We start from the raw sequence: 22324 nt of genomic DNA, 5'->3' as shown, positions 1-22324 counted from the left end.
TCCCCTCTGCTGTTTACCTGCAGGGGAATATCATTATGATAAACTGCCTCCTCGTCTTTATCTGCAACACATACATATTCCCCACCACCATGACCAACCTTGCAGCACAACATAAAAGTCAATAGAGAGGAAAATTGTATAGGTGACAGTAGTGGGACTTGACATCATAGGTCCTTCACGAGGGTGCACGCTGTGTGCATTCAGAATGAGCCATTTAGCATTTTCCTGTGATGCTAACGCCACACGCAGAGGTACATCCACGGAGAGTAACCGGCCAAGGCCATAGAGACATGCTCAGAGAGAGGAAGACTTGAAAGAATATCAAAACAGGATTAATAAATGTATTATGTTTGTATTGATTCAATGATATTTCTGCTGCTGGACCACATGAAGAGCCTCAGGGACTACATATTAAATAGACTGATCGGGGCACAATTATATCATTGCTTTGTTAGTCACTGTTTACTGTTGTGGTATTTTGTAAATAAACATACTAAAATTCATCACGTCTCATAACTTCTTTCCGAGTGTTGGGCAGATTAATTAGCCCCTTTTCATCAGGGGGTCTGTGGGACATACCTTACAGCCATGTTCACAATATAGCACAGGTGTGTTTTGTCCCTGATGTTCAGGTAACCTTACCAAGCAATCGCAGAAAGAGCAAGAAGAGATGCATAGAGTACAACACCCGGGTGTAAATAGCTAGAGTGCCTAAGATAAGATGTGTCTTTATACATCCACCATAGGGGAACTACAATTTGACCCAGAAGCACAAGGCAATGAAGTCATCAAAGAAACATTTCCATAGATACCTATACATCCAAAACAGTATCTAATGTGTAGCCTGGGTACAAATAGCATTCACCAACACGATTTTTAATCTATTGATTCGTGTTCACCAACACGATTTCCCCCTTTTTTTCGTGTTGCACAGCACGATTTTAAAAGCAATGTATTTCTACGGGTAATGTGTTTCGTGCCTGCAGCACGTCTTTTTCTCCGGTCGGGTCGTGGAAGACCGGAAGCTGTGTGGTTCATAAAAACATGTTCTTACTCAATATCAAGCCACAATTATTGCTTTTATTTTAAATCGTATAATTTCGGACTTTTTTTGCCGTCTGTGAGGAAAATAAATGGGGCTCAGAGCCTCAGAAAACTGAAATCTGTATTTTTTAAATCTTTTTTTCCTTCTAAATTTGTTATTATTTTCAAAATAACACACTGTTATTTACTCACCAATAACACACAATTATCCTTGCTTTTATTTATTGGTTTAATTTCATAATGTCGTGCTTTTTTGGCGTCCGTCAGGAACTGAATTTCAAAATAAAATAACCGGAAACAGACGTAGGCATTTCGAGCGATTACCCAAGATCCTCAGCTATGGTTTAAGCTCGCTGATTGGATGCTTTAGCCGCAATGCATGCTGGGATTTGGTGTTTATTAGGGCTGTCAAACGATTAAAAATTTTAATCAGATTAATCACAGCTTAAAAATTAATTAATCATGATTAATCACCATTCGAACTATGTCCAAAATATGCCATTTATTTATGTATATTGTTGTGGGAATGGAAAGATAAATGAAAGAAGGCGGATATATCCATTTAACATACAGTATCTATGTTTATTATAAAATGTTTCTGCGTGTCAAAATGAAAGACAACCCACACACCTATCAATCATCAAACCGTGGGGTCTTAATTCATTACATGTTGATTTCTATCAACGGGGAGTACTTCAGGAAAGTCGACAGAGGGGGGGGGGGCTGCTAGTGGAGTACTTCGTGACCACAGAGTGTGAACGTTGTGATCAGCTGTTTTAGCGCAGTTCTCCAGTGAAGGGGGGAGTCTCCCTCCGCAGCCGGTTGGCGTAGTTTTGGCACAGTTCCGTTGTACAGACCGACGTTAACAGCAGCCCTGTCTGTGCACACGGAGACCGACTCTGTCGTCCGGTGTTCTAACCGCCTTCTGGAAAAGCTTCACAAGTACGTCGGTACGCAAATGCGCTTTGTGTCACACGTGACGGTACGCATTTCAGATTACGCACATAACCTGCGTACCAGTTATGTGCACCCCTGTACCAGAGCCATATTATTACTATTATATGGCTCTGCCCTGTACTACAGCAAAAGTATTCTCCGTCGGGACTCCCTGCAACAACACCACGCCGTTATCAAAGATGTTCTATTGAGAAGACGATCACTACGTGACAAAAGTTTTCAAAACCGTGGCTGCAATCAATCTTACTAACTGCTGTCTGTGCAATTTACTCCGCGCGAGTTGGCAGACTTTATTTTGCTTACTTTAACATCATTTTTCATGGTGGGGCTAAGCCATTTCTTGGTATGGGTGTAGCCTACCCCAGCCATACCCTGGCGTTGCCACTGGTGGCACGTATGGGGCGGGCCATTCTGCACATGCGTTAAATGCGTTAAATATTTTAACACAATTAATTCAAAAAATTAATTACCGCCGTTAACGCGATAATTTTGACAGCACTATGATATGAAATCCGGAAAACATTTTAAAAGAATAAAATAATACTTAATTCCGAGTGTTCTTGCTTTTTCTCTTTGAAAGTCATCACATAACGGCATTGTAATACACGGTTCGGCTGCCATTACATATTACAGATCTGCCGTAGTTCTTTATTTATAGAGCCCTGATGAGAAGACCTTTGGAAAAACTGGAAGAAATGCCGCCGAAACTGAATACTTGACGTGGATCATAAATATATCAACAATTAACAACATCTTCAATTTCTCTTCACACAATACGTCTCCCTTGCAGTATCAACACTAATTTGGCTGACTTTTACATTTGATCTAATTCGTAGATAGGTTATATTTACACCATAACGGTGCACAGCTGATATAAAAGGACTTTTTAAAGATATTACTGATTTTCTTTGAATATAAGAATGTAAATACTGAGTCTGAAATAGTATAGCAATATGCTGTAAAATGATGTGAAAGCATGAATAAAACTACACATCTTCAGATGTTGTACATACATAAGGTGTCCTACACTAATAATACAAAGTTATTATGGCTGTGTGTACCTTGTGTGCACCGCCTAGTGGTTAAAGCACGTTATTGAAATGTTGTTTTTACGTGTTATATTTGATTAAAAAAATATTAAGAGTACATACTTTCATAGGGGGAAAGTAGAAGGTCTGTGATAGAAATATAGAATATAAAAATCAACCTTTGAAAAAAAAAGATCTATCAAATATTGTCAAGTTCCAACAATCAGCAGAGATATTTGATAATTGGTGCTTGAGAAGACTAAACATATATCTGCAATTGACATGAATGGAAACGAGTAATAAAGTATATTCATTACTCGTATTCTCTACTAATAGTTAATTAAAAACTGTATGTAGTCCTTTATATCAGCTGTGCACCGTTATGGTGTAAATATAACCTATCTACGAATTAGATCAAATGTAAAAGTCAGCCGAATTAGTGTTGATACTGCAAGGAGACGTATTGTGTGAAGAGAAATTGAAGATGTTGTTTAAAGGTGGGGTAGGTACATTTCAGAAACCGGCTCGAGATACACTTTTTGTTATATTCCATGGAATGCTCTTAACATCCCGATAGCAATGAATATCTTAAGTGCTTTGACAAAAATCCATACCAAAATTTCATCTGTGGAAGCCGGGCCGGCTAAACGGATTGGATTGCCGCCCTGTCTGTCAGCCTTCATCTCGTGCACGCACAAATGTATCTCGTGCCCTCATTGGGCGTGCCGCCATTGGGCGTGCATTGCAGCAGTACTTCAATGACTCGCCAGCAACAGGCGGCCACTTTCACCAGTCTGCTGACGTCATTTGCGCGTTCATGTGTGTGGAGGAGGTGCTCTGTAAGGAAGTCTGAAGAAAGGGGCGGATTCTTTTCGGCTGTGTAATTTCAAATTTAGTGCACTCGAGCCGGTTTCTGAAACTTACCTACCCCACCTTTAATTGTTGATATTTATGATCCACGTCAAGTATTACGTTTCGGCGGCATTTCTTCCAGTTTTTCCAAAGGTCTTCTCATCAGGGCTCTATGTCATAGTCTGCTCCATCATCCACCAGTAGTTTTCCATTCACCTGTCTCACCTGTTTTCCACACCCACTCGTTAACTCACTCTCTTTCTCTTCTGCACCCATTAGCTTCTGCCAGTATTTAAACCCGCACCTTACACACACTCTTTGCCAGATTGTACTTTGCCTCATGCTTGTCTCTCCCGTGTTCAAAACTAGATTGCCTACCCGGTTCCGACCCTGCCTGTCCCCGACCTGCCTGCTCTGTCTGTTTCCTGATCCTGCCTGTCCCTCGACTATCCTGCCTGGCCTGTTATCCGACCCTGCCTGTATCCACACTGACCGCCTCGCTTACTCCCTGACCCTCTGCCTGTCCCTGACTCACCTTCTGCCCGCTGTCCTCCGGTGCGTTATACTGCCCGGTTGGTATTCCTCCGATCCAGTGGAATCTCCAATAAAGTATATTACCAATTCTCCTTGGTTTCTCGAGTGCTGCATTTGGGTTCTCCTTAAGATTGTGACAGAACAATCTGGCCAGAACATGGACCCAGCGCACTCCTCTTCACCAAGAGACCGTTTCGAGAGAGTTGAGGACGCTCTCCAGAGGCAGGAAGCCTCGATAACCATCCTGGCCACCGAGGCTCATCATGCTACATCTCTCACAGGACCAGACGCTAACCTATTTAGCTGCGCAGCTACAGCAGCTAACGGCTACGGTGGCAGCTAGTGGCAGGAGTGGCCACTCCAGCGCCTCTTCCTATGCCGTCGACACCCGCTTCTGCATCACCTCTGATGGGATTTACCCCGGAGCCTCGGGTGGGAACTCCGGAGCGCTACGCCGGGGAACCGGAGGGCTGCAGCCCGTTTCTTACGAACTGTTCTATCCTGTTTGCACTGCAGCCACACACTTTCGCTTCTGAAGCTGCTCGTGTGGCGTTCACGGTCAATCATTTGACTGGGAAAGCCCGACTGTGGGGCACAGCGGAATGGGAGCAACAAACACCCGCCTGCTCTTCGTTCCCCGCTTTTTCTGCGGAGATGCGAAAGGTGTTTGGACCCGTGTCTGTGGGTCCAGACGCTGCAGGAGGACTATTGAACCTGAGCCAGGGTAATGGATCTATAGTGGATTATGCCATTGAGTTTCGCACCCGGAGCCGCCTCAGCAACTGGAATTCTGCAGCCCAGTGTGACGCCTATCTGCGTGGGTTGGCGGATTACATTAAAGACGAGCTGGTGTCGTTTGATCTGCCCAATTCACTGGATGGGTTGATTGAACTGACTTCCCACATGGATCGGCGCATCCAGACACGGAGACGGGAGCGACGATCGGCGGAAGTTCAACATGCCTGGGCGCCCCGACGTCCGAGTTTGGCTGCGACTCCTCACCTCACTCCAGAGCCGCAACCAGGGGGGATGAGCCCATGCAAGTGGGTCGCACCAACCTCACTTTGGAGGAACGTGAGCATCGCAGACGTCGTAACCTGTGTCTCTACTGCGGCCAGGCCGGCCATTTTGTTTCTCACTTCCCGGTAAAAGGCAAGGCTCAGCAGTAATGGGGAACATACTGGTGAGCCAAACCCCTGGATTTGTTCCCACTCAGAGACCATTGAGCCACGCCAGGTTGCTATTACCGGATAGCTCTCAGGCTCTTGCAGTTTTTATTGACTCTGGTTCAGACGCGAGTATTATGGATGAAGAGCTTATGCTGCAGTTGGCGTGCGTGTGTGTGCGTGCGTGTGTGTGTGTGTGCGTGTGTGTGTGTGTGCACGCGCAAAGCAAGAGACTCGAGGTTTAGAAGGAATGGAAGCCAGCTGTGCTTTTGCATGATTACACTGAAAACATCATTTGCATCAGGGAATGAAATCCAAACACGGATGCGTATGGTTACCGACCAAAAACCCTCCTCATCGCTGGCGGCAGAAATCAAAAGGCTCAGAGTGATGTCCCACAGATTTGCATTCTGAAAGGAGTACCTCTCATGAATCATTTTCATAAACATCCCATAGCACACAGCGAAGAAGCCGCATGATTGGCCACATGAATGCCCTTCATTACTGCTCTGCGTCGAGGGGGGGCATGTCCTCAGAGATGCTCATTCAAAATAAGTGACGTACCTTGTTGCTTCTTGAGTGTTCTCCGCACAATATCACATTCCAGAGAGTCAGAGCATGCTCATCCTGAAGGAAACAGAGAGGAAGAAGGTTTCAGTAAAACATGATGAACAACATCACATTGTCACAACGTAAGAGGTGTAATAGATCATAAAGGCAACATGTGAAATCTCATGAATAAATGAAATGTTACGATGCTGCAGACTGTTGGAAAGGTCTTTATATTTGCTCATTTTTATTCATGTGTGATGCAAATGGGTAGAATGTTGCAAGAAATATATTTCTGACCATATGACAATTTAAATTCAAAGGTTTATTTTAAAACAGGAAGTCTCCTCCAGGGAGTGTGTGGGGGAGACTGGGATAAACTCCGTCTGAATTGAGCTTTGGGATTGTACCCTTAGCAGACCATCTACAAACCAATAGAAACCACTACAGGAAAGGGGATACCACCCACAAGCACAATAGGGCCTCTTTAAGACACACGGAAACTAGTGCAGCTGACATATTGACTGCAAGTAAAATGCAGGACAGTTCAGCAGGAAGTACTTTGAATGTCTGACTTAAAGAGCCTGTGACAGCATCCCAACAACTGTTGTGCAATGAAATATTGGGCTACTAGTAATCTCGAACCGTCAGTTTAAAAAAGAAAAAGCGATATCGTTCCGTTAAATATCAATAATTTCGAACATCGCGGGGAAATTCCTTCACTCATTTTAAAGTTTTGGGGGAAGCCGGAAGTGACGTCAATGCGGGAACGCTTCGAGAGCCAAACACGGACAAAGTGTGTTGTCATGCGTAGAAATGGTGAATTACTGAGTTTAGGCACGTTAATAACGTTGTAATGAAGTTGACTACAGTATATTCATATTTGTCAGTGCTTTCATGTCAATTCGGCGACATAAACATAAATGATCGTGGTGAAGATGATGATTACATTAGGATTACAAATCGGGAGTGAGAGCTGCTGAATTTCCTCCCGTCGGATGTGATATAAAAACAAATCGATTATTTTTGTGGTTATAAACTCAAGTGGATGAAACTACATTTATTAGTGCTTTCATGTCAATTCGGCGAACATATGATACATTAAATGATGAGTGAGGATGATGATTAAAAATCGTTTGTTTGAGCCGGTCTGCATTTCCTGATGAGAAAACAAACCGATGCTTTTTGTAGTTGTAGTACACCAACAACGTGGATTAAACGTGTGGTTTTTTACCACAATGTTGGGGAAATTAATGGATAAAATGCACGGATTATTATTATTATTCCCACTCCGATCGGGACACTAGGTCCACCGTTTCCCCGCAGCGAGGCTCCCCCCGTTGACAATTTACGTGGGCTGGGTGCAGTGGCGGACTGTGGATGCAGCGGCGGACTGGCCATCGGGACGAATCCCGATGGGCCGGTACCGAAGTGGGCCGGTCGGATAAGTAACTAGCACATCCCCCATAGGCGGCGCGTGAGGCTCAGGTTTGAGAAGGCTAAATAACTTCTTTTACCTGACGCTGCCCGCCTCCGGCGTCTATAGAAAAGAGATCCACTCAGTGTGCGGAGTTTAAATCTCTCAAATCATATTACAGGATAAAGGAAATACAGTTTAAACTGCCGTATGCAGAGAAGACGCCGACGTGTCGCACTTATCATTCAGATTACATCATCAATCAGATCATCGATCATATAATATCATAATATATCATATATTTCCTTATCTGAGTCAGCTTCTCCAGCCTCATCTGGCCGTGCAACACTCACAGTGTCACAGACTGGATGCAGAAGTATTATTTAACACATTATGTTGACGAAACACTCGAAACAAATGTAATGAAAGTCAGATCCACTCGTGTCTTAGACGTGAACGCGCTCTCAGCTGGAGAGAGAAACACCTGGCTTGATTTACCGAGTTGATAACCAGCGTCGTAGGACCGCTTAGCGATATCTCGTTTGTTAGTTTGTTGTTGTTAGTTTGTTTGCTACTCAAACATATCCAGGGTCTGTTGAACTGGCTTCGTAGTACAGGGCACAGGTGGCTAGCAGCGCTAATGTCAAGGACACAGACATTATACATTATATTTGTATTTTACCAGGATGCAGTGACACAAATATTTACATATTTACATTTACTATCTACAGCACCCTGACATCCCCCACTCCCCCCGTTGACAATTTACTAGAGGTACCGAAGTGGGCCGGTCGAGAGTCCCGGGATGATTTTTAGTCCCAGTCCCACTGGCTACATGACCGTATGATCGCCCATATTGACGCACCTCATCCCTAAACTTCTAACAGATACAACATAAACCGATCCTCCAGCCTCATATGAGCTCTCAGACACGTTCAACATTAACCTGTCATCGCTGTCTGAGCTTGCTGCTGTGTGCGCCGTCGTGCGTTTACATCTGACTGTATATATAAAGGTTTACATGCAGATGCTGGGATCCTGGACGGTGCAGCTGGAGCGCTGTGCCCGCAATGACGTCACCCATCATTTGGCGGGACTTGAAGAATCCGCGAGAAGATCCAGAAAATTGTCAACATTGAAGGATTAATGGTTATCAAAGTACAAATATCCAAAATCAGTTCAGTAACGGTTTTCAAGGGGACAATATGTACTCAAATTGATGCGTTTGGATGATGGGGGAAAACCGTGTCACAGGCTCTTTAAAGTTAACTTCCTTGTTGACATAATTACTGAACAAGGCTTGTGCACAACCGTGACACAGATCGATCTGTTTTTCCTACATTCAATTGATTTGTTATAAAGAACGATGCAAACATCATCCCTTCGAATATCATGATTCATACGACATATGCAATATTAGTAAAAATGTTCACGATAAGATATGTTTGCTTTGCGGCAAAACATATCCCTCACAAAGAAAGTGTCCATAAATAAGGAAATCAGTCTGGCAGGAAGAACTTCTAATGTCTGCGATCATGACTTAGAGTCATCTTTAATGGGCCTGTGCACAACCATGACATAAATCAACTCTGAAGAACTACAAGATAGATGATTTATCAATGCCAGAGGTCTTAGTAATCAAAGTGGCACCTCACACAAACACCATATTTTAGTCTGTTCTGGGTCTTCCAGCATTAAGTGGCATCTTCTCATAAATGTTTCAGCTGTTGTCTGCCTCTCAGTGGGCGACAGAGCGGCTGTATGAATAGCTATTCACATCAGCTTTTAATGGCTGATTTATTAGAGCCCAACAGGGGCTGCAGGACAAAGAGCCCGTTTTAAACTGCATTAACACTCTGCAGTAAATATCCCATGCAACATTAGCATTTTGATGACTGCCCTCCTCGTCACCTTTAACGTGCCTCGTTGTCCCACCCTCACATTTTACTCTCCTGCTCTGCCTCGTCTTTCTTCTTCATGTGCCACTTTCTCTCTTCCTCCTCATATTCAATACAACCCTTTGCTACTGCTCTGATGCCACTGTGCACAGGTTCACTTTAATTACGGCTGATTTAATGAGCTACATAAACGCAGGAACATTTCAATTGTATTGAGTGGAAATAAAATAGCACCTTTCTTCCACCTTTGCTGAAAAACATGCCACCTCTCTCCCTTTCATTATTGTGATGCAAACTATCTTCACATGTTTATAATTAAATCTCAACAGCGATCATAACAGAGATGAGCAGCAGAGTAATTGAGGCGTGCACAGAGCAGGTTAGGGTCATGAATAATAAGCCAAAATTAAAAAGAATAATCAGTAGTGCTGTGTATACTATGCAAATTAACTAGATATTGGACAAATATGATTGTACTCTAACCTATCAGGGTTGCCTGTTAACATATTTTAGTAGCACTGGGCCATGCTTTAAAAATGAGCAAAAAGCGTCAAATAAATCGTCTCGACACTATGACCAAATAATCTTGGTGTCTGAACAAGTGCTTCTTCAAATCTGCTCTTCATCATGTCTGATCAGATGTGAGACTGGCAGAAAGCCGGAGGTCGATTCAAAGGAACCTCTGGAGCTCATTTTGGTCAACCGTGATTGGAGAGGAACACACAGCATATTGCAACAACTAAAAGCACAAACAGAGAGATTAAGTCCATGCACAATAGAACAAATACAAATCATATTCTGGGCAGTTCAATGTTCCATCATTTGGCCAAACCTAGTTTTCAGTAATCACAGCTATGGACCACATTTTATTTGTTACACATTGATATATTACAAAAGCAATCTGCACTGCTTCTCTGACGGAGCAGGAACATATACATCTGTTATCTTCTAATACAAATCTGTGTGGAAGTTATGGCGGCAGATGAAGATTCCTAAATATCTTCAATGAGTTGAGGGCCAGAGAAATGTAGACCATGCTCTAATGGCACATTTCCACTGCAGCGGGGTAGCCCCGATTAAGCGTCCCTAAGCGTCCTCGCTCAGGCCTCGGGCTGCCTCGCTGGCCGTCCGAGGCCGTGGCGCATTGCCATTACAGTTTAGGACCTGGGGTAGTAACGCAGTGTAGGCGGGGCACATTTCGAGTTGTTCCGTCGAGCCTCCCGCTGGATTTTATCATCCCCAATGAGATTGTAGGAAACGTCGTCACCTCCTCGGTCGACCACGGTGTGCTTTTCTTTGACGTTGCCTTTTTTTGTAGCTCCTCCGTTTACAAAAATGCTGTGTATAAAAATGCTGCAAGCTTCGCTTCTAGATATGCGCCACTAGGGATGATCTCGCGCGCGATCTTGTGACGATTCTCTCTGACCAATCAGCAGTCGAGAGTGTTGACGTCACTAGTTCAGCCCTGGCCTGATAGAACCACGATTTTATGGGGCCAGAAAAAGAGGGAAAAAGTACCCGCTAGCCGGTGCTATGCTATATGGAAAGGCCACCAAAAAACTGGTCTGGCCGCTTGAGGCCGCTTGAGGACGATTAAGGACGCTTAAACGGGGCTACCCGCTGCAGTGGAAATGCGCCATAATCCTCTCGGATGTTCATACCAGAGTTACTCAGCTCTATTGAAGTCCTCGGTTAGGAGGACCCGATGTGACACTGAGATATTGCGGTTACTGATGCTCGTTAATGAAAGCATAAATGTGGAGCTATTCAGGAATGTTTTGAGTTTCAATGCAACAACACAGAGATCAACAATTTGGGGGGAATATCTGGTATTCATCTGAGAAATGTTGCAACCAAAATAGTATTTACCTCCCATGAGTTGAGCTAGAGGCCTTCATTTATGCTACCAACTATAATGTGAGTGTACAAGCATCATCCAAAACTTGAGGACAAATCTTTATATCATTGATTATGTTGTTGTATGAAGACAACATCAACAGGCTCTAAAGGTCATTCAAATATTTTCAAAAATCGTTTAATGTAAAAGGCTGCAAGCATGGACAAAAATGCCAGTATTACTTCAGACATAGTGACGAGTGTTGTTGGATAACTCTGCCTTGTCTTTATCTGCAAGTAATGACTCCCTTTTGCAGACATGTATGTAGGTAGTGTCTAAAGCAGCATTAACACAAAAACAATTGTTTGAAAAGTTTGCCTTTGGCCCTCTTCTCTACTTATCCTTCAGATGTTGCATCACAGTACTGTTCTCTGTTTTCTAAATTACAAAGTGATGAAACACAGGCTGGTTGTCCTGCTTTCCCTGCCATGCACGTCCACCCAAATTTGACTTCACACCCTGAAAGTGATTCATTGTGGCACAGTGTGCAAAGCACTGTATCTCTGAACTATTATTCTATTATTATTTGTACCTTTTCTGTTCAGATAAATGCTCAATTTGTACGATAAATGAATGTTGGAAATAATATCTTTACCTTTTTTCAATAGAACAAGTTTAGAAATGTATTAGAAGCAGCAGAATGATATTGTTAATCGCAATATTCAATGTCATCGCCATCTTTGACTCATCTTGTGCAGCTCTACAGGATGCCCACCCCATCTATTTGCAGTTTATTTAATTGTCTGCACTTACCATCTGCTTCTCTGCAGCTGCTGGTTATCTAACTTCTGACTTCATGTTGTTTCAAGCTAATCATGATGGAAAGTACAGCAGCCTGAATTTGACCAGGTGAAGAGAAACAGGGCAGGAGTGACAATAGTTTCCTGCCTCCAAGGCTAAAAAGTTGTGGGCCATTCTTGAAATACATTAGCAGCTCAAGCACCAGCTTATCGTTGTGTGTCCAAAAATTGGGTACGAGGAGACAAGAGACCCAACGGAGCAAGGTGCATGCATGCAGCCACTGTATGACTGATCCGAGCCGACAGCCTGGTGTGTCTCTGTAAAAGCATTTACTGAGGCACAGCACCCGCGGCCCGCCGCGAAAGCTCATCAAAGAGTGGCTTTATTTTATCAGCCAAGTGGAAAATGTGCTGAGAAAGAGTGAGAGAGGCAATAGTGAGGGAAGTCAGCGAGAGTAACTAAGCTATTGTGCCCAGCGCTGACCCAAACACCCGCGTTACAGTAGTCACGGCCCCTCACAACAAAAGCTGTAATCGGCCAGAGCAGGGCTTTTAAACTAAATGACCGGCGATTGGGCGACGGCTGTAACTGACGCGGCCTGTGTGTGCAGAGGCTACAGGCACAGCAGATATGGCTAATGAGCAGAGAGAACGTATTGAAATGGAGGAATACTTTACAAGAGGAGGCACCCTTGAATCAGTAACCTACATACTCCTGAGTGTAGTACTGTTATTCCACTACTTATTTCACCAGATTACTCCAATGAGTGCCTCTCAGAGAGAAAATAGCAGGCTGAATAAAGGCTGTCTTTGCACCCTCGGGTAAACTGCACTTCTAGTATAACAAACCCTAAACTTTCAGCAAATGTACTATTACACACTGTGAGGAGAAATATGAATGTATTAAACAAATCCACAGTGAACAACTCATCACTATGGTGACGGGGGCCAATGCGCTACAACAACCCAAAACACTTCCATTCGGTGAATGGCCCTGCAGCTTCAGAGTTAGACTGTTTCATAATTGTACGTTAGCTAGCTAGCTTACAGCAAATCTGCAATAAGATTAAAAGGAATCATGAGATAACATTGCGAAAATAAGATACAACTTACATTTTTGGTATGTTTCCAACAACTGTGTTGCACTGCATCAAAGACCTCCGTTCATGTAAATGTAACACTAATTACTTTGCTCTGCTATTATCAGTTAAGTAATCAAAGCCAGTCAGTTCATTGCGAGGGAAGGGGAGGCTTTCCAATGAAAGTCAATGGGCAGCATTTATAATGCATGGGCAGCATCCTCACCCCCCAGGGTCACATTAAATTCAGGGAAGCAGATAACAATAGACTGGGGCTGCTGGCACCTGCAGCAGGACAATGCATTCTTACATATTACTTCCTCATTCTTTAGTGTCAGTAGACTCTTCGTTTTCTCAGCGCACACTCCCGTAGATATTTTCCTTATATTTATTTCCATCTATCATATTTCCATGTTTTCCCAGAGTCCCCATTTCTCTCTCTTACTCTGTTTCGGCATACAATGAGAAGTGTTGATAAGAGACACCAAACAATGCAGCTCTTACCCCTAAGACTACCTGATACAAGGGCTCTAGTTGGCCTTAATTGGAAAATGATGTAGCTAACGCATGTGTATTCATGTTTTTTATCCCATTTGTCTGTGGAAACATAAAAGAGAGAAGTGCCTGAACACCACACATGGTCTCCAGATATAATGCATTCAGCTAGGGTGGCACCTCATTTAAATTGTTCATTGGTTGGTGTATGCAAGCTCATGTGTTTGAATATTTATGCAAATATCATGTTTTCTTCAAGATTGCTTCTAAAGCCAGGACCATATTTCACATGATCTCACCTGGATATCCCGGCTCACAGTCACATTTAAAAAAAGCTTTACGTCTACAGACCATAATACTAAATGCATGAAATGTGTCGTCAAAAACAAGCTGTCAAACGCTCTTGTGGAAATGTTCCCCTCTGCTGTTTACCTGCAGGGGAATATCATTATGATAAACTGCCTCCTCGTCTTTATCTGCAACACATACATATTCCCCACCACCATGACCAACCTTGCAGCACAACATAAAAGTCAATAGAGAGGAAAATTGTATAGGTGACAGTAGTGGGACTTGACATCATAGGTCCTTCACGAGGGTGCACGCTGTGTGCATTCAGAATGAGCCATTTAGGCATTTTCCTGTGATGCTAACGCCACACGCAGAGGTACATCCACGGAGAGTAACCGGCCAAGGCCATAGAGACATGCTCAGAGAGAGGAAGACTGAAAGAATATCAAAACAGGATTAATAAATGTATTATGTTTGTATTGATTCAATGATATTTCTGCTGCTGGACCCACATGAAGAGCCTCAGGGACTACATATTAAATTAGACTGATCGGGGCACAATTATATATCATTGCTTTGTTAGTCACTGTTTACTGTTGTGGTATTTTGTAAATAAACATACTAAAAATTCATCACGTCTCATAACTTCTTTCCGAGTGTTGGGCAGATATAATTAGCCCCTTTTCATTCAGGGGGTCTGTGGGACATACCTTACAGCCATGTTCACAATATAGCACAGGTGTGTTTGTGTCCCTGATGTTCAGGGTAACCTTACCAAGCAATCGCAGAAAGAGCAAGAAGAGATGCATAGAGTACAACACCCGGGTGTAAATAGCTAGAGTGCCTAAGATAAGATGTGTCTTTATACATCCACCATAGGGGAACTACAATTGACCCAGAAGCACAAGGCAATGAAGTCATCAAAGAAACATTTCCATAGATACCTATACATCCAAAACAGTATCTAATGTGTAGCCTGGGTACAAATAGCATTCACCAACACGATTTTTAATCTATTGATTCGTGTTCACCAACACGATTTCCCCCTTTTTTTTTCGTGTTGCACAGCACGATTTTAAAAGCAATGTATTTCTACGGGTAATGTGTTTCGTGCCTGCAGCACGTCTTTTTCTCCGGTCGGGTCGTGGAAGACCGGAAGCTGTGTGGTTCATAAAAACATGTTCTTACTCAATATCAAGCCACAATTATTGCTTTTATTTTAAATCGTATAATTTCGGACTTTTTTTGCCGTCTGTGAGGAAAATAAATGGGGCTCAGAGCCTCAGAAAACTGAAATCTGTATTTTTTAAATCTTTTTTTCCTTCTAAATTTGTTATTATTTTCAAAATAACACACTGTTATTTACTCACCAATAACACACAATTATCCTTGCTTTTATTTATTGGTTTAATTTCATAATGTCGTGCTTTTTTGGCGTCCGTCAGGAACTGAATTTCAAAATAAAAATAACCGGAAACAGACGTAGGCATTTCGAGCGATTACCCAAGATCCTCAGCTATGGTTTAAGCTCGCTGATTGGATGCTTTAGCCGCAATGCATGCTGGGATTTGGTGTTTATTAGGGCTGTCAAACGATTAAAAATTTTAATCAGATTAATCACAGCTTAAAAATTAATTAATCATGATTAATCACCATTCGAACTATGTCCAAAATATGCCATTTATTTATGTATATTGTTGGGAATGGAAAGATAAATGAAAGAAGGCGGATATATCCATTTAACATACAGTATCTATGTTTATTATAAAATGTTTCTGCGTGTCAAAATGAAAGACAACCCACACACCTATCAATCATCAAACCGTGGGGTCTTAATTCATTACATGTTGATTTCTATCAACGGGGAGTACTTCAGGAAAGTCGACAGAGGGGGGGGGGCTGCTAGTGGAGTACTTCGTGACCACAGAGTGTGAACGTTGTGATCAGCTGTTTTAGCGCAGTTCTCCAGTGAAGGGGGGAGTCTCCCTCCGCAGCCGGTTGGCGTAGTTTTGGCACAGTTCCGTTGTACAGACCGACGTTAACAGCAGCCCTGTCTGTGCACACGGAGACCGACTCTGTCGTCCGGTGTTCTAACCGCCTTCTGGAAAAGCTTCACAAGTACGTCGGTACGCAAATGCGCTTTGTGTCACACGTGACGGTACGCATTTCAGATTACGCACATAACCTGCGTACCAGTTATGTGCACCCCTGTACCAGAGCCATATTATTACTATTATATGGCTCTGCCCTGTACTACAGCAAAAGTATTCTCCGTCGGGACTCCCTGCAACAACACCACGCCGTTATCAAAGATGTTCTATTGAGAAGACGATCACTACGTGACAAAAGTTTTCAAAACCGTGGCTGCAATCAATCTTACTAACTGCTGTCTGTGCAATTTACTCCGCGCGAGTTGGCAGACTTTATTTTGCTTACTTTAACATCATTTTTCATGGTGGGGCTAAGCCATTTCTTGGTATGGGTGTAGCCTACCCCAGCCATACCCTGGCGTTGCCACTGGTGGCACGTATGGGGCGGGCCATTCTGCACATGCGTTAAATGCGTTAAATATTTTAACACAATTAATTCAAAAAATTAATTACCGCCGTTAACGCGATAATTTTGACAGCACTATGATATGAAATCCGGAAAACATTTTAAAAGAATAAAATAATACTTAATTCCGAGTGTTCTTGCTTTTCTCTTTGAAAGTCATCACATAACGGCATTGTAATACACGGTTCGGCTGCATTACATATTACAGATCTGCCGTAGTTCTTTATTTATAGAGCCCTGATGAGAAGACCTTTGGAAAAACTGGAAGAAATGCCGCCGAAACTGAATACTTGACGTGGATCATAAATATATCAACAATTAAACAACATCTTCAATTTCTCTTCACACAATACGTCTCCTTGCAGTATCAACACTAATTTGGCTGACTTTTACATTTGATCTAATTCGTAGATAGGTTATATTTACACCATAACGGTGCACAGCTGATATAAAAGGACTTTTTAAAGATATTACTGATTTTCTTTGAATATAAGAATGTAAATACTGAGTCTGAAATAGTATAGCAATATGCTGTAAAATGATGTGAAAGCATGAATAAAACTACACATCTTCAGATGTTGTACATACATAAGTGTCCTACACTAATAATACAAAGTTATTATGGCTGTGTGTACCTTGTGTGCACCGCCTAGTGGTTAAAGCACGTTATTGAAATGTTGTTTTTACGTGTTATATTTGATTAAAAAAATATTAAGAGTACATACTTTCATAGGGGGAAAGTAGAAGGTCTGTGATAGAAATATAGAATATAAAAATCAACCTTTGAAAAAAAAAGATCTATCAAATATTGTCAAGTTCCAACAATCAGCAGAGATATTTGATAATTGGTGCTTGAGAAGACTAAACATATATCTGCAATTGACATGAATGGAAACGAGTAATAAAGTATATTCATTACTCGTTATTCTCTACTAATAGTTAATTAAAAACTGTATGTAGTCCTTTTATATCAGCTGTGCACCGTTATGGTGTAAATATAACCTATCTACGAATTAGATCAAATGTAAAAGTCAGCCGAATTAGTGTTGATACTGCAAGGAGACGTATTGTGTGAAGAGAAATTGAAGATGTTGTTTAAAGGTGGGGTAGGTACATTTCAGAAACCGGCTCGAGATACACTTTTTGTTATATTCCATGGAATGCTCTTAACATCCCGATAGCAATGAATATCTTAAGTGCTTTGACAAAAAATCCATACAAAAATTTCATCTGTGGAAGCCGGGCCGGCTAAACGGATTGGATTGCCGCCCTGTCTGTCAGCCTTCCATCTCGTGCACGCACAAATGTATCTCGTGCCCTCATTGGGCGTGCCGCCATTGGGCGTGCATTGCAGCAGTACTTCAATGACTCGCCAGCAACAGGCGGCCACTTTCACCAGTCTGCTGACGTCATTTGCGCGTTCATGTGTGTTGGAGGAGGTGCTCTGTAAGGAAGTCTGAAGAAAGGGGCGGATTCTTTTCGGCTGTGTAATTTCAAATTTTAGTGCACTCGAGCCGGTTTCTGAAACTTACCTACCCCACCTTTAATTGTTGATATATTTATGATCCACGTCAAGTATTACGTTTCGGCGGCATTTCTTCCAGTTTTTCCAAAGGTCTTCTCATCAGGGCTCTATGTCATAGTCTGCTCCATCATCCACCAGTAGTTTTCCATTCACCTGTCTCACCTGTTTTCCACACCCACTCGTTAACTCACTCTCTTTCTCTTCTGCACCCATTAGCTTCTGCCAGTATTTAAACCCGCACCTTACACACACTCTTTGCCAGATTGTACTTTGCCTCATGCTTGTCTCTCCCGTGTTCAAAACTAGATTGCCTACCCGGTTCCGACCCTGCCTGTCCCCGACCTGCCTGCTCTGTCTGTTTCCTGATCCTGCCTGTCCCTCGACTATCCTGCCTGGCCTGTTATCCGACCCTGCCTGTATCCACACTGACCGCCTCGCTTACTCCCTGACCCTCTGCCTGTCCCTGACTCACCTTCTGCCCGCTGTCCTCCGGTGCGTTATACTGCCCGGTTGGTATTCCTCCGATCCAGTGGAATCTCCAATAAAGTATATTACCAATTCTCCTTGGTTTCTCGAGTGCTGCATTTGGGTTCTCCTTAAGATTGTGACAGAACAATCTGGCCAGAACATGGACCCAGCGCACTCCTCTTCACCAAGAGACCGTTTCGAGAGAGTTGAGGACGCTCTCCAGAGGCAGGAAGCCTCGATAACCATCCTGGCCACCGAGGCTCATCATGCTACATCTTCACAGGACCAGACGCTAACCTATTTAGCTGCGCAGCTACAGCAGCTAACGGCTACGGTGCAGCAGCTAGTGGCAGGAGTGGCCACTCCAGCGCCTCTTCCTATGCCGTCGACACCCGCTTCTGCATCACCTCTGATGGGATTTACCCCGGAGCCTCGGGTGGGAACTCCGGAGCGCTACGCCGGGGAACCGGAGGGCTGCAGCCCGTTTCTTACGAACTGTTCTATCCTGTTTGCACTGCAGCCACACACTTTCGCTTCTGAAGCTGCTCGTGTGGCGTTCACGGTCAATCATTTGACTGGGAAAGCCCGACTGTGGGGCACAGCGGAATGGGAGCAACAAACACCCGCCTGCTCTTCGTTCCCCGCTTTTTCTGCGGAGATGCGAAAGGTGTTTGGACCCGTGTCTGTGGGTCCAGACGCTGCAGGAGGACTATTGAACCTGAGCCAGGGTAATGGATCTATAGTGGATTATGCCATTGAGTTTCGCACCCGGAGCCGCCTCAGCAACTGGAATTCTGCAGCCCAGTGTGACGCCTATCTGCGTGGGTTGGCGGATTACATTAAAGACGAGCTGGTGTCGTTTGATCTGCCCAATTCACTGGATGGGTTGATTGAACTGACTTCCCACATGGATCGGCGCATCCAGACACGGAGACGGGAGCGACGATCGGCGGAAGTTCAACATGCCTGGGCGCCCCGACGTCCGAGTTTGGCTGCGACTCCTCACCTCACTCCAGAGCCGCAACCAGGGGGGGATGAGCCCATGCAAGTGGGTCGCACCAACCTCACTTTGGAGGAACGTGAGCATCGCAGACGTCGTAACCTGTGTCTCTACTGCGGCCAGGCCGGCCATTTTGTTTCTCACTTCCCGGTAAAAGGCAAGGCTCAGCAGTAATGGGGAACATACTGGTGAGCCAAACCCCTGGATTTGTTCCCACTCAGAGACCATTGAGCCACGCCAGGTTGCTATTACCGGATAGCTCTCAGGCTCTTGCAGTTTTTATTGACTCTGGTTCAGACGCGAGTATTATGGATGAAGAGCTTATGCTGCAGTTGGGAATAGACCGGGTTCCCTTATCTCGCCCAGTTCCAGCCAACGCCTTAGACGGTCACCTGCTGGGGACAGTGACTCATCAGACTGTACCCGTTCACATGCTCCTGTCTGGGAACCATCACGAGACTATTCAGTTTCATGTTCTCCGGTCTCCACATATCCCGCTTATCCTGGGTTACCCATGGCTCCGCCGCCACAACCCTAACATTGACTGGGAGACGGGAGCCATTTTGGGATGGAGCCCCTCTTGTCATCAGATCTGTCTGAAACAGGCTGCCGCGCCTCAACGCTCGGGGAACCCCAGCCAAGTTCTGGATGTTACAGGAGTTCCACCGGAATATCTGGACTTCAAGGAAGTATTCAGCAAGTCGAGGGCTACTTCCCTACCACCACACCGGCCCTACGACTGTGCCATCGACCTGCATCCCGGCACCAGCCCTCCCAGGGGTCGATTGTACTCCCTGTCTGCTCCGGAAAGAGTTTCCATGGAGACTTATATCAATGACGCTCTGGCGGCTGGGATTATTCGCCCGTCCTCATCACCTGCTGGCGCAGGGTTCTTCTTTGTAGAGAAGAAAGACAAGACCCTATCGACTTTCGGGGTCTTAATGACATTACGATCAAGAATCGATACCCACTGCCTCTTATCTCTTCTGCATTTGAGTTGTTGCAGGGAGCAACCATATTCACCAAGCTGGACTTGCGTAACGCGTACCACTTGGTACGTATTCGCGAGGGGGATGAGTGGAAGACAGCCTTCAACACCACCTCGGGGCACTACGAGTACCTAGTCATACCTTTTGGGCTTACCAATGCCCCTGCAGTATTCCAGGCGTTGGTAAATGACGTGCTCCGAGACATGTTGGACCGACACGTGTTTGTTTACTTGGATGACATCCTGATCTATTCCAAGACGCTGAAAGAACACGTGCACCACGTCCAGGCGGTTCTCAGGAGATTACTCGAGAACTCGCTGTTTGTTAAAACGGAGAAGTGCGAGTTTCACACATCCTCTGTCTCTTTTCTGGGATACATCGTGGGACAAGGGAGCATCGAGATGGATCCTTCCAAGGTTGATGCAGTCACTTCCTGGCCGGTTCCAGATTCCCGGAAGCGGCTACAACAGTTCCTCGGGTTCGCCAACTTCTACCGGCGGTTCATTCCTGGATACAGTACCTTGGCCGCTCCTCTCACAGCCCTGACCTCCTCTAAGGTTATGTTCCAGTGGTCCTCCTCGGCTGAGGAGGCATTCCAGAACCTTAAGGCCAGGTTCACCTCCGCCCCCATCCTCCGAGTACCCGATCCTGTAAGACAGTTTGTTTTGGAGGTGGATGCTTCTGATATGGGGGTGGGAGCCATCCTGTCTCAGCGAGCAATGGACAGCCAAAAACTCCATCCCTGTGCTTTCTTTTCAAAGCGTTTGACTCCAGCGGAAAGGAATTATGATGTGGGAAACCGGGAGAGGCTAGCAGTGAAGTTGGCTCTGGAGGAGTGGCGTCACTGGCTCGAGGGGACCAGTCAACCTTTCCTGGTGTGGACCGACCACAAGAATTTGGAGTACATCCGGTCGGCCCGCAGACTGAATTCCCGACAGGCTAGATGGGCCCTTTTCTTCACTCGGTTCAATTTCTCCCTCTCCTACCACCCTGGTTCTCGGAACATTAAGGCTGACGCTCTTTCTCGTCAGTTTGGAGAGGGAGGTAACATTCCCAGGGGCTTGGACACCATCCTTCCGACTTCTCAGCTCGTCGCCGCCCTCATCTGGGAGGTGGAGGAGAGGGTCAAGGCCGCCCAGCAGGACCAGCCGGGACCCAGTGCCTGTCCTCCGAACCGCCTGTTCGTTCCGCAGACGTTGAGGTCTGATGTTCTCCAGTTGGCTCATAACTCCAGACTCACCTGCCATCCTGGGATCCAACGCACATGGGAGGTAGTCCAGCAAAGGTTCTGGTGGGCAACACTTAAGGAGGACACCAGGGAATTTGTTAATGCCTGCCCCGTTTGCAATCAGAACAAGTCTTCTCACCAAGCTCCTGCTGGTCTCCTACAACCTCTGCCTATCCCTCATCGCCCCTGGTCTCACATTTCTTTGGACTTTGTTACTGGTCTGCCACCGTCCAACGGACACACTGCCATCTTGACGGTGGTAGACCGATTCAGTAAGATGGCTCATTTTGTGCCGATACCCAAGCTCCCCTCAGCTAAAGAGACGGCGGAGCTGGTCCTGCTCCATGTGTTCCGGCTCCATGGGCTGCCTACTGATGTGGTTTCCGATCGTGGTCCTCAATTTACCTCGGTGTTCTGGAGGGAATTCTGCACTGGTGGACTGGAAGGGTTACGGCCCTGAGGAGAGGTCTTGGGTTCCAGCTCGTCATGTGTTGGACCCCCGGCTCATCAGGGAGTTCCATCGGCGTAATCCCGAGCAACCATCTAAGACCGTCACGTCGATGGGCAGAGACACAGGGAGAGTCTCTCCTCTTACCGTCAGCTCTTCAGAG

General features: G+C 44.8%; 2 protein-coding genes across 13 annotated transcripts in view; one reads left to right on the top strand and one right to left on the bottom strand.

Annotated features, from left to right (window-relative positions):
- LOC117463686 (adhesion G protein-coupled receptor L3-like) overlaps window positions 1-22324 on the bottom strand; it is a 236490-nt gene that overhangs the window by 197918 nt on the left and 16248 nt on the right. The gene's annotated exons all lie outside the window — the stretch shown is intronic.
- The window catches only part of LOC117463389 (uncharacterized), a 42652-nt gene continuing 39482 nt past the window's right edge, over window positions 19155-22324 (top strand). The window contains exons 1-2 of the mRNA XM_071206516.1: window positions 19155-19317; window positions 20933-21135. Coding sequence (XP_071062617.1) covers window positions 19155-19317; window positions 20933-21135 — 366 coding nt within the window. The remainder of the gene's footprint in view (window positions 19318-20932; window positions 21136-22324) is intronic.

This window comes from Pseudochaenichthys georgianus, chromosome 18 (genome assembly GCF_902827115.2).
Source record: "Pseudochaenichthys georgianus chromosome 18, fPseGeo1.2, whole genome shotgun sequence".
NCBI lineage: Eukaryota > Metazoa > Chordata > Actinopteri > Perciformes > Channichthyidae > Pseudochaenichthys > Pseudochaenichthys georgianus.
This window is presented reverse-complemented; position numbering and strand designations above follow the sequence as displayed.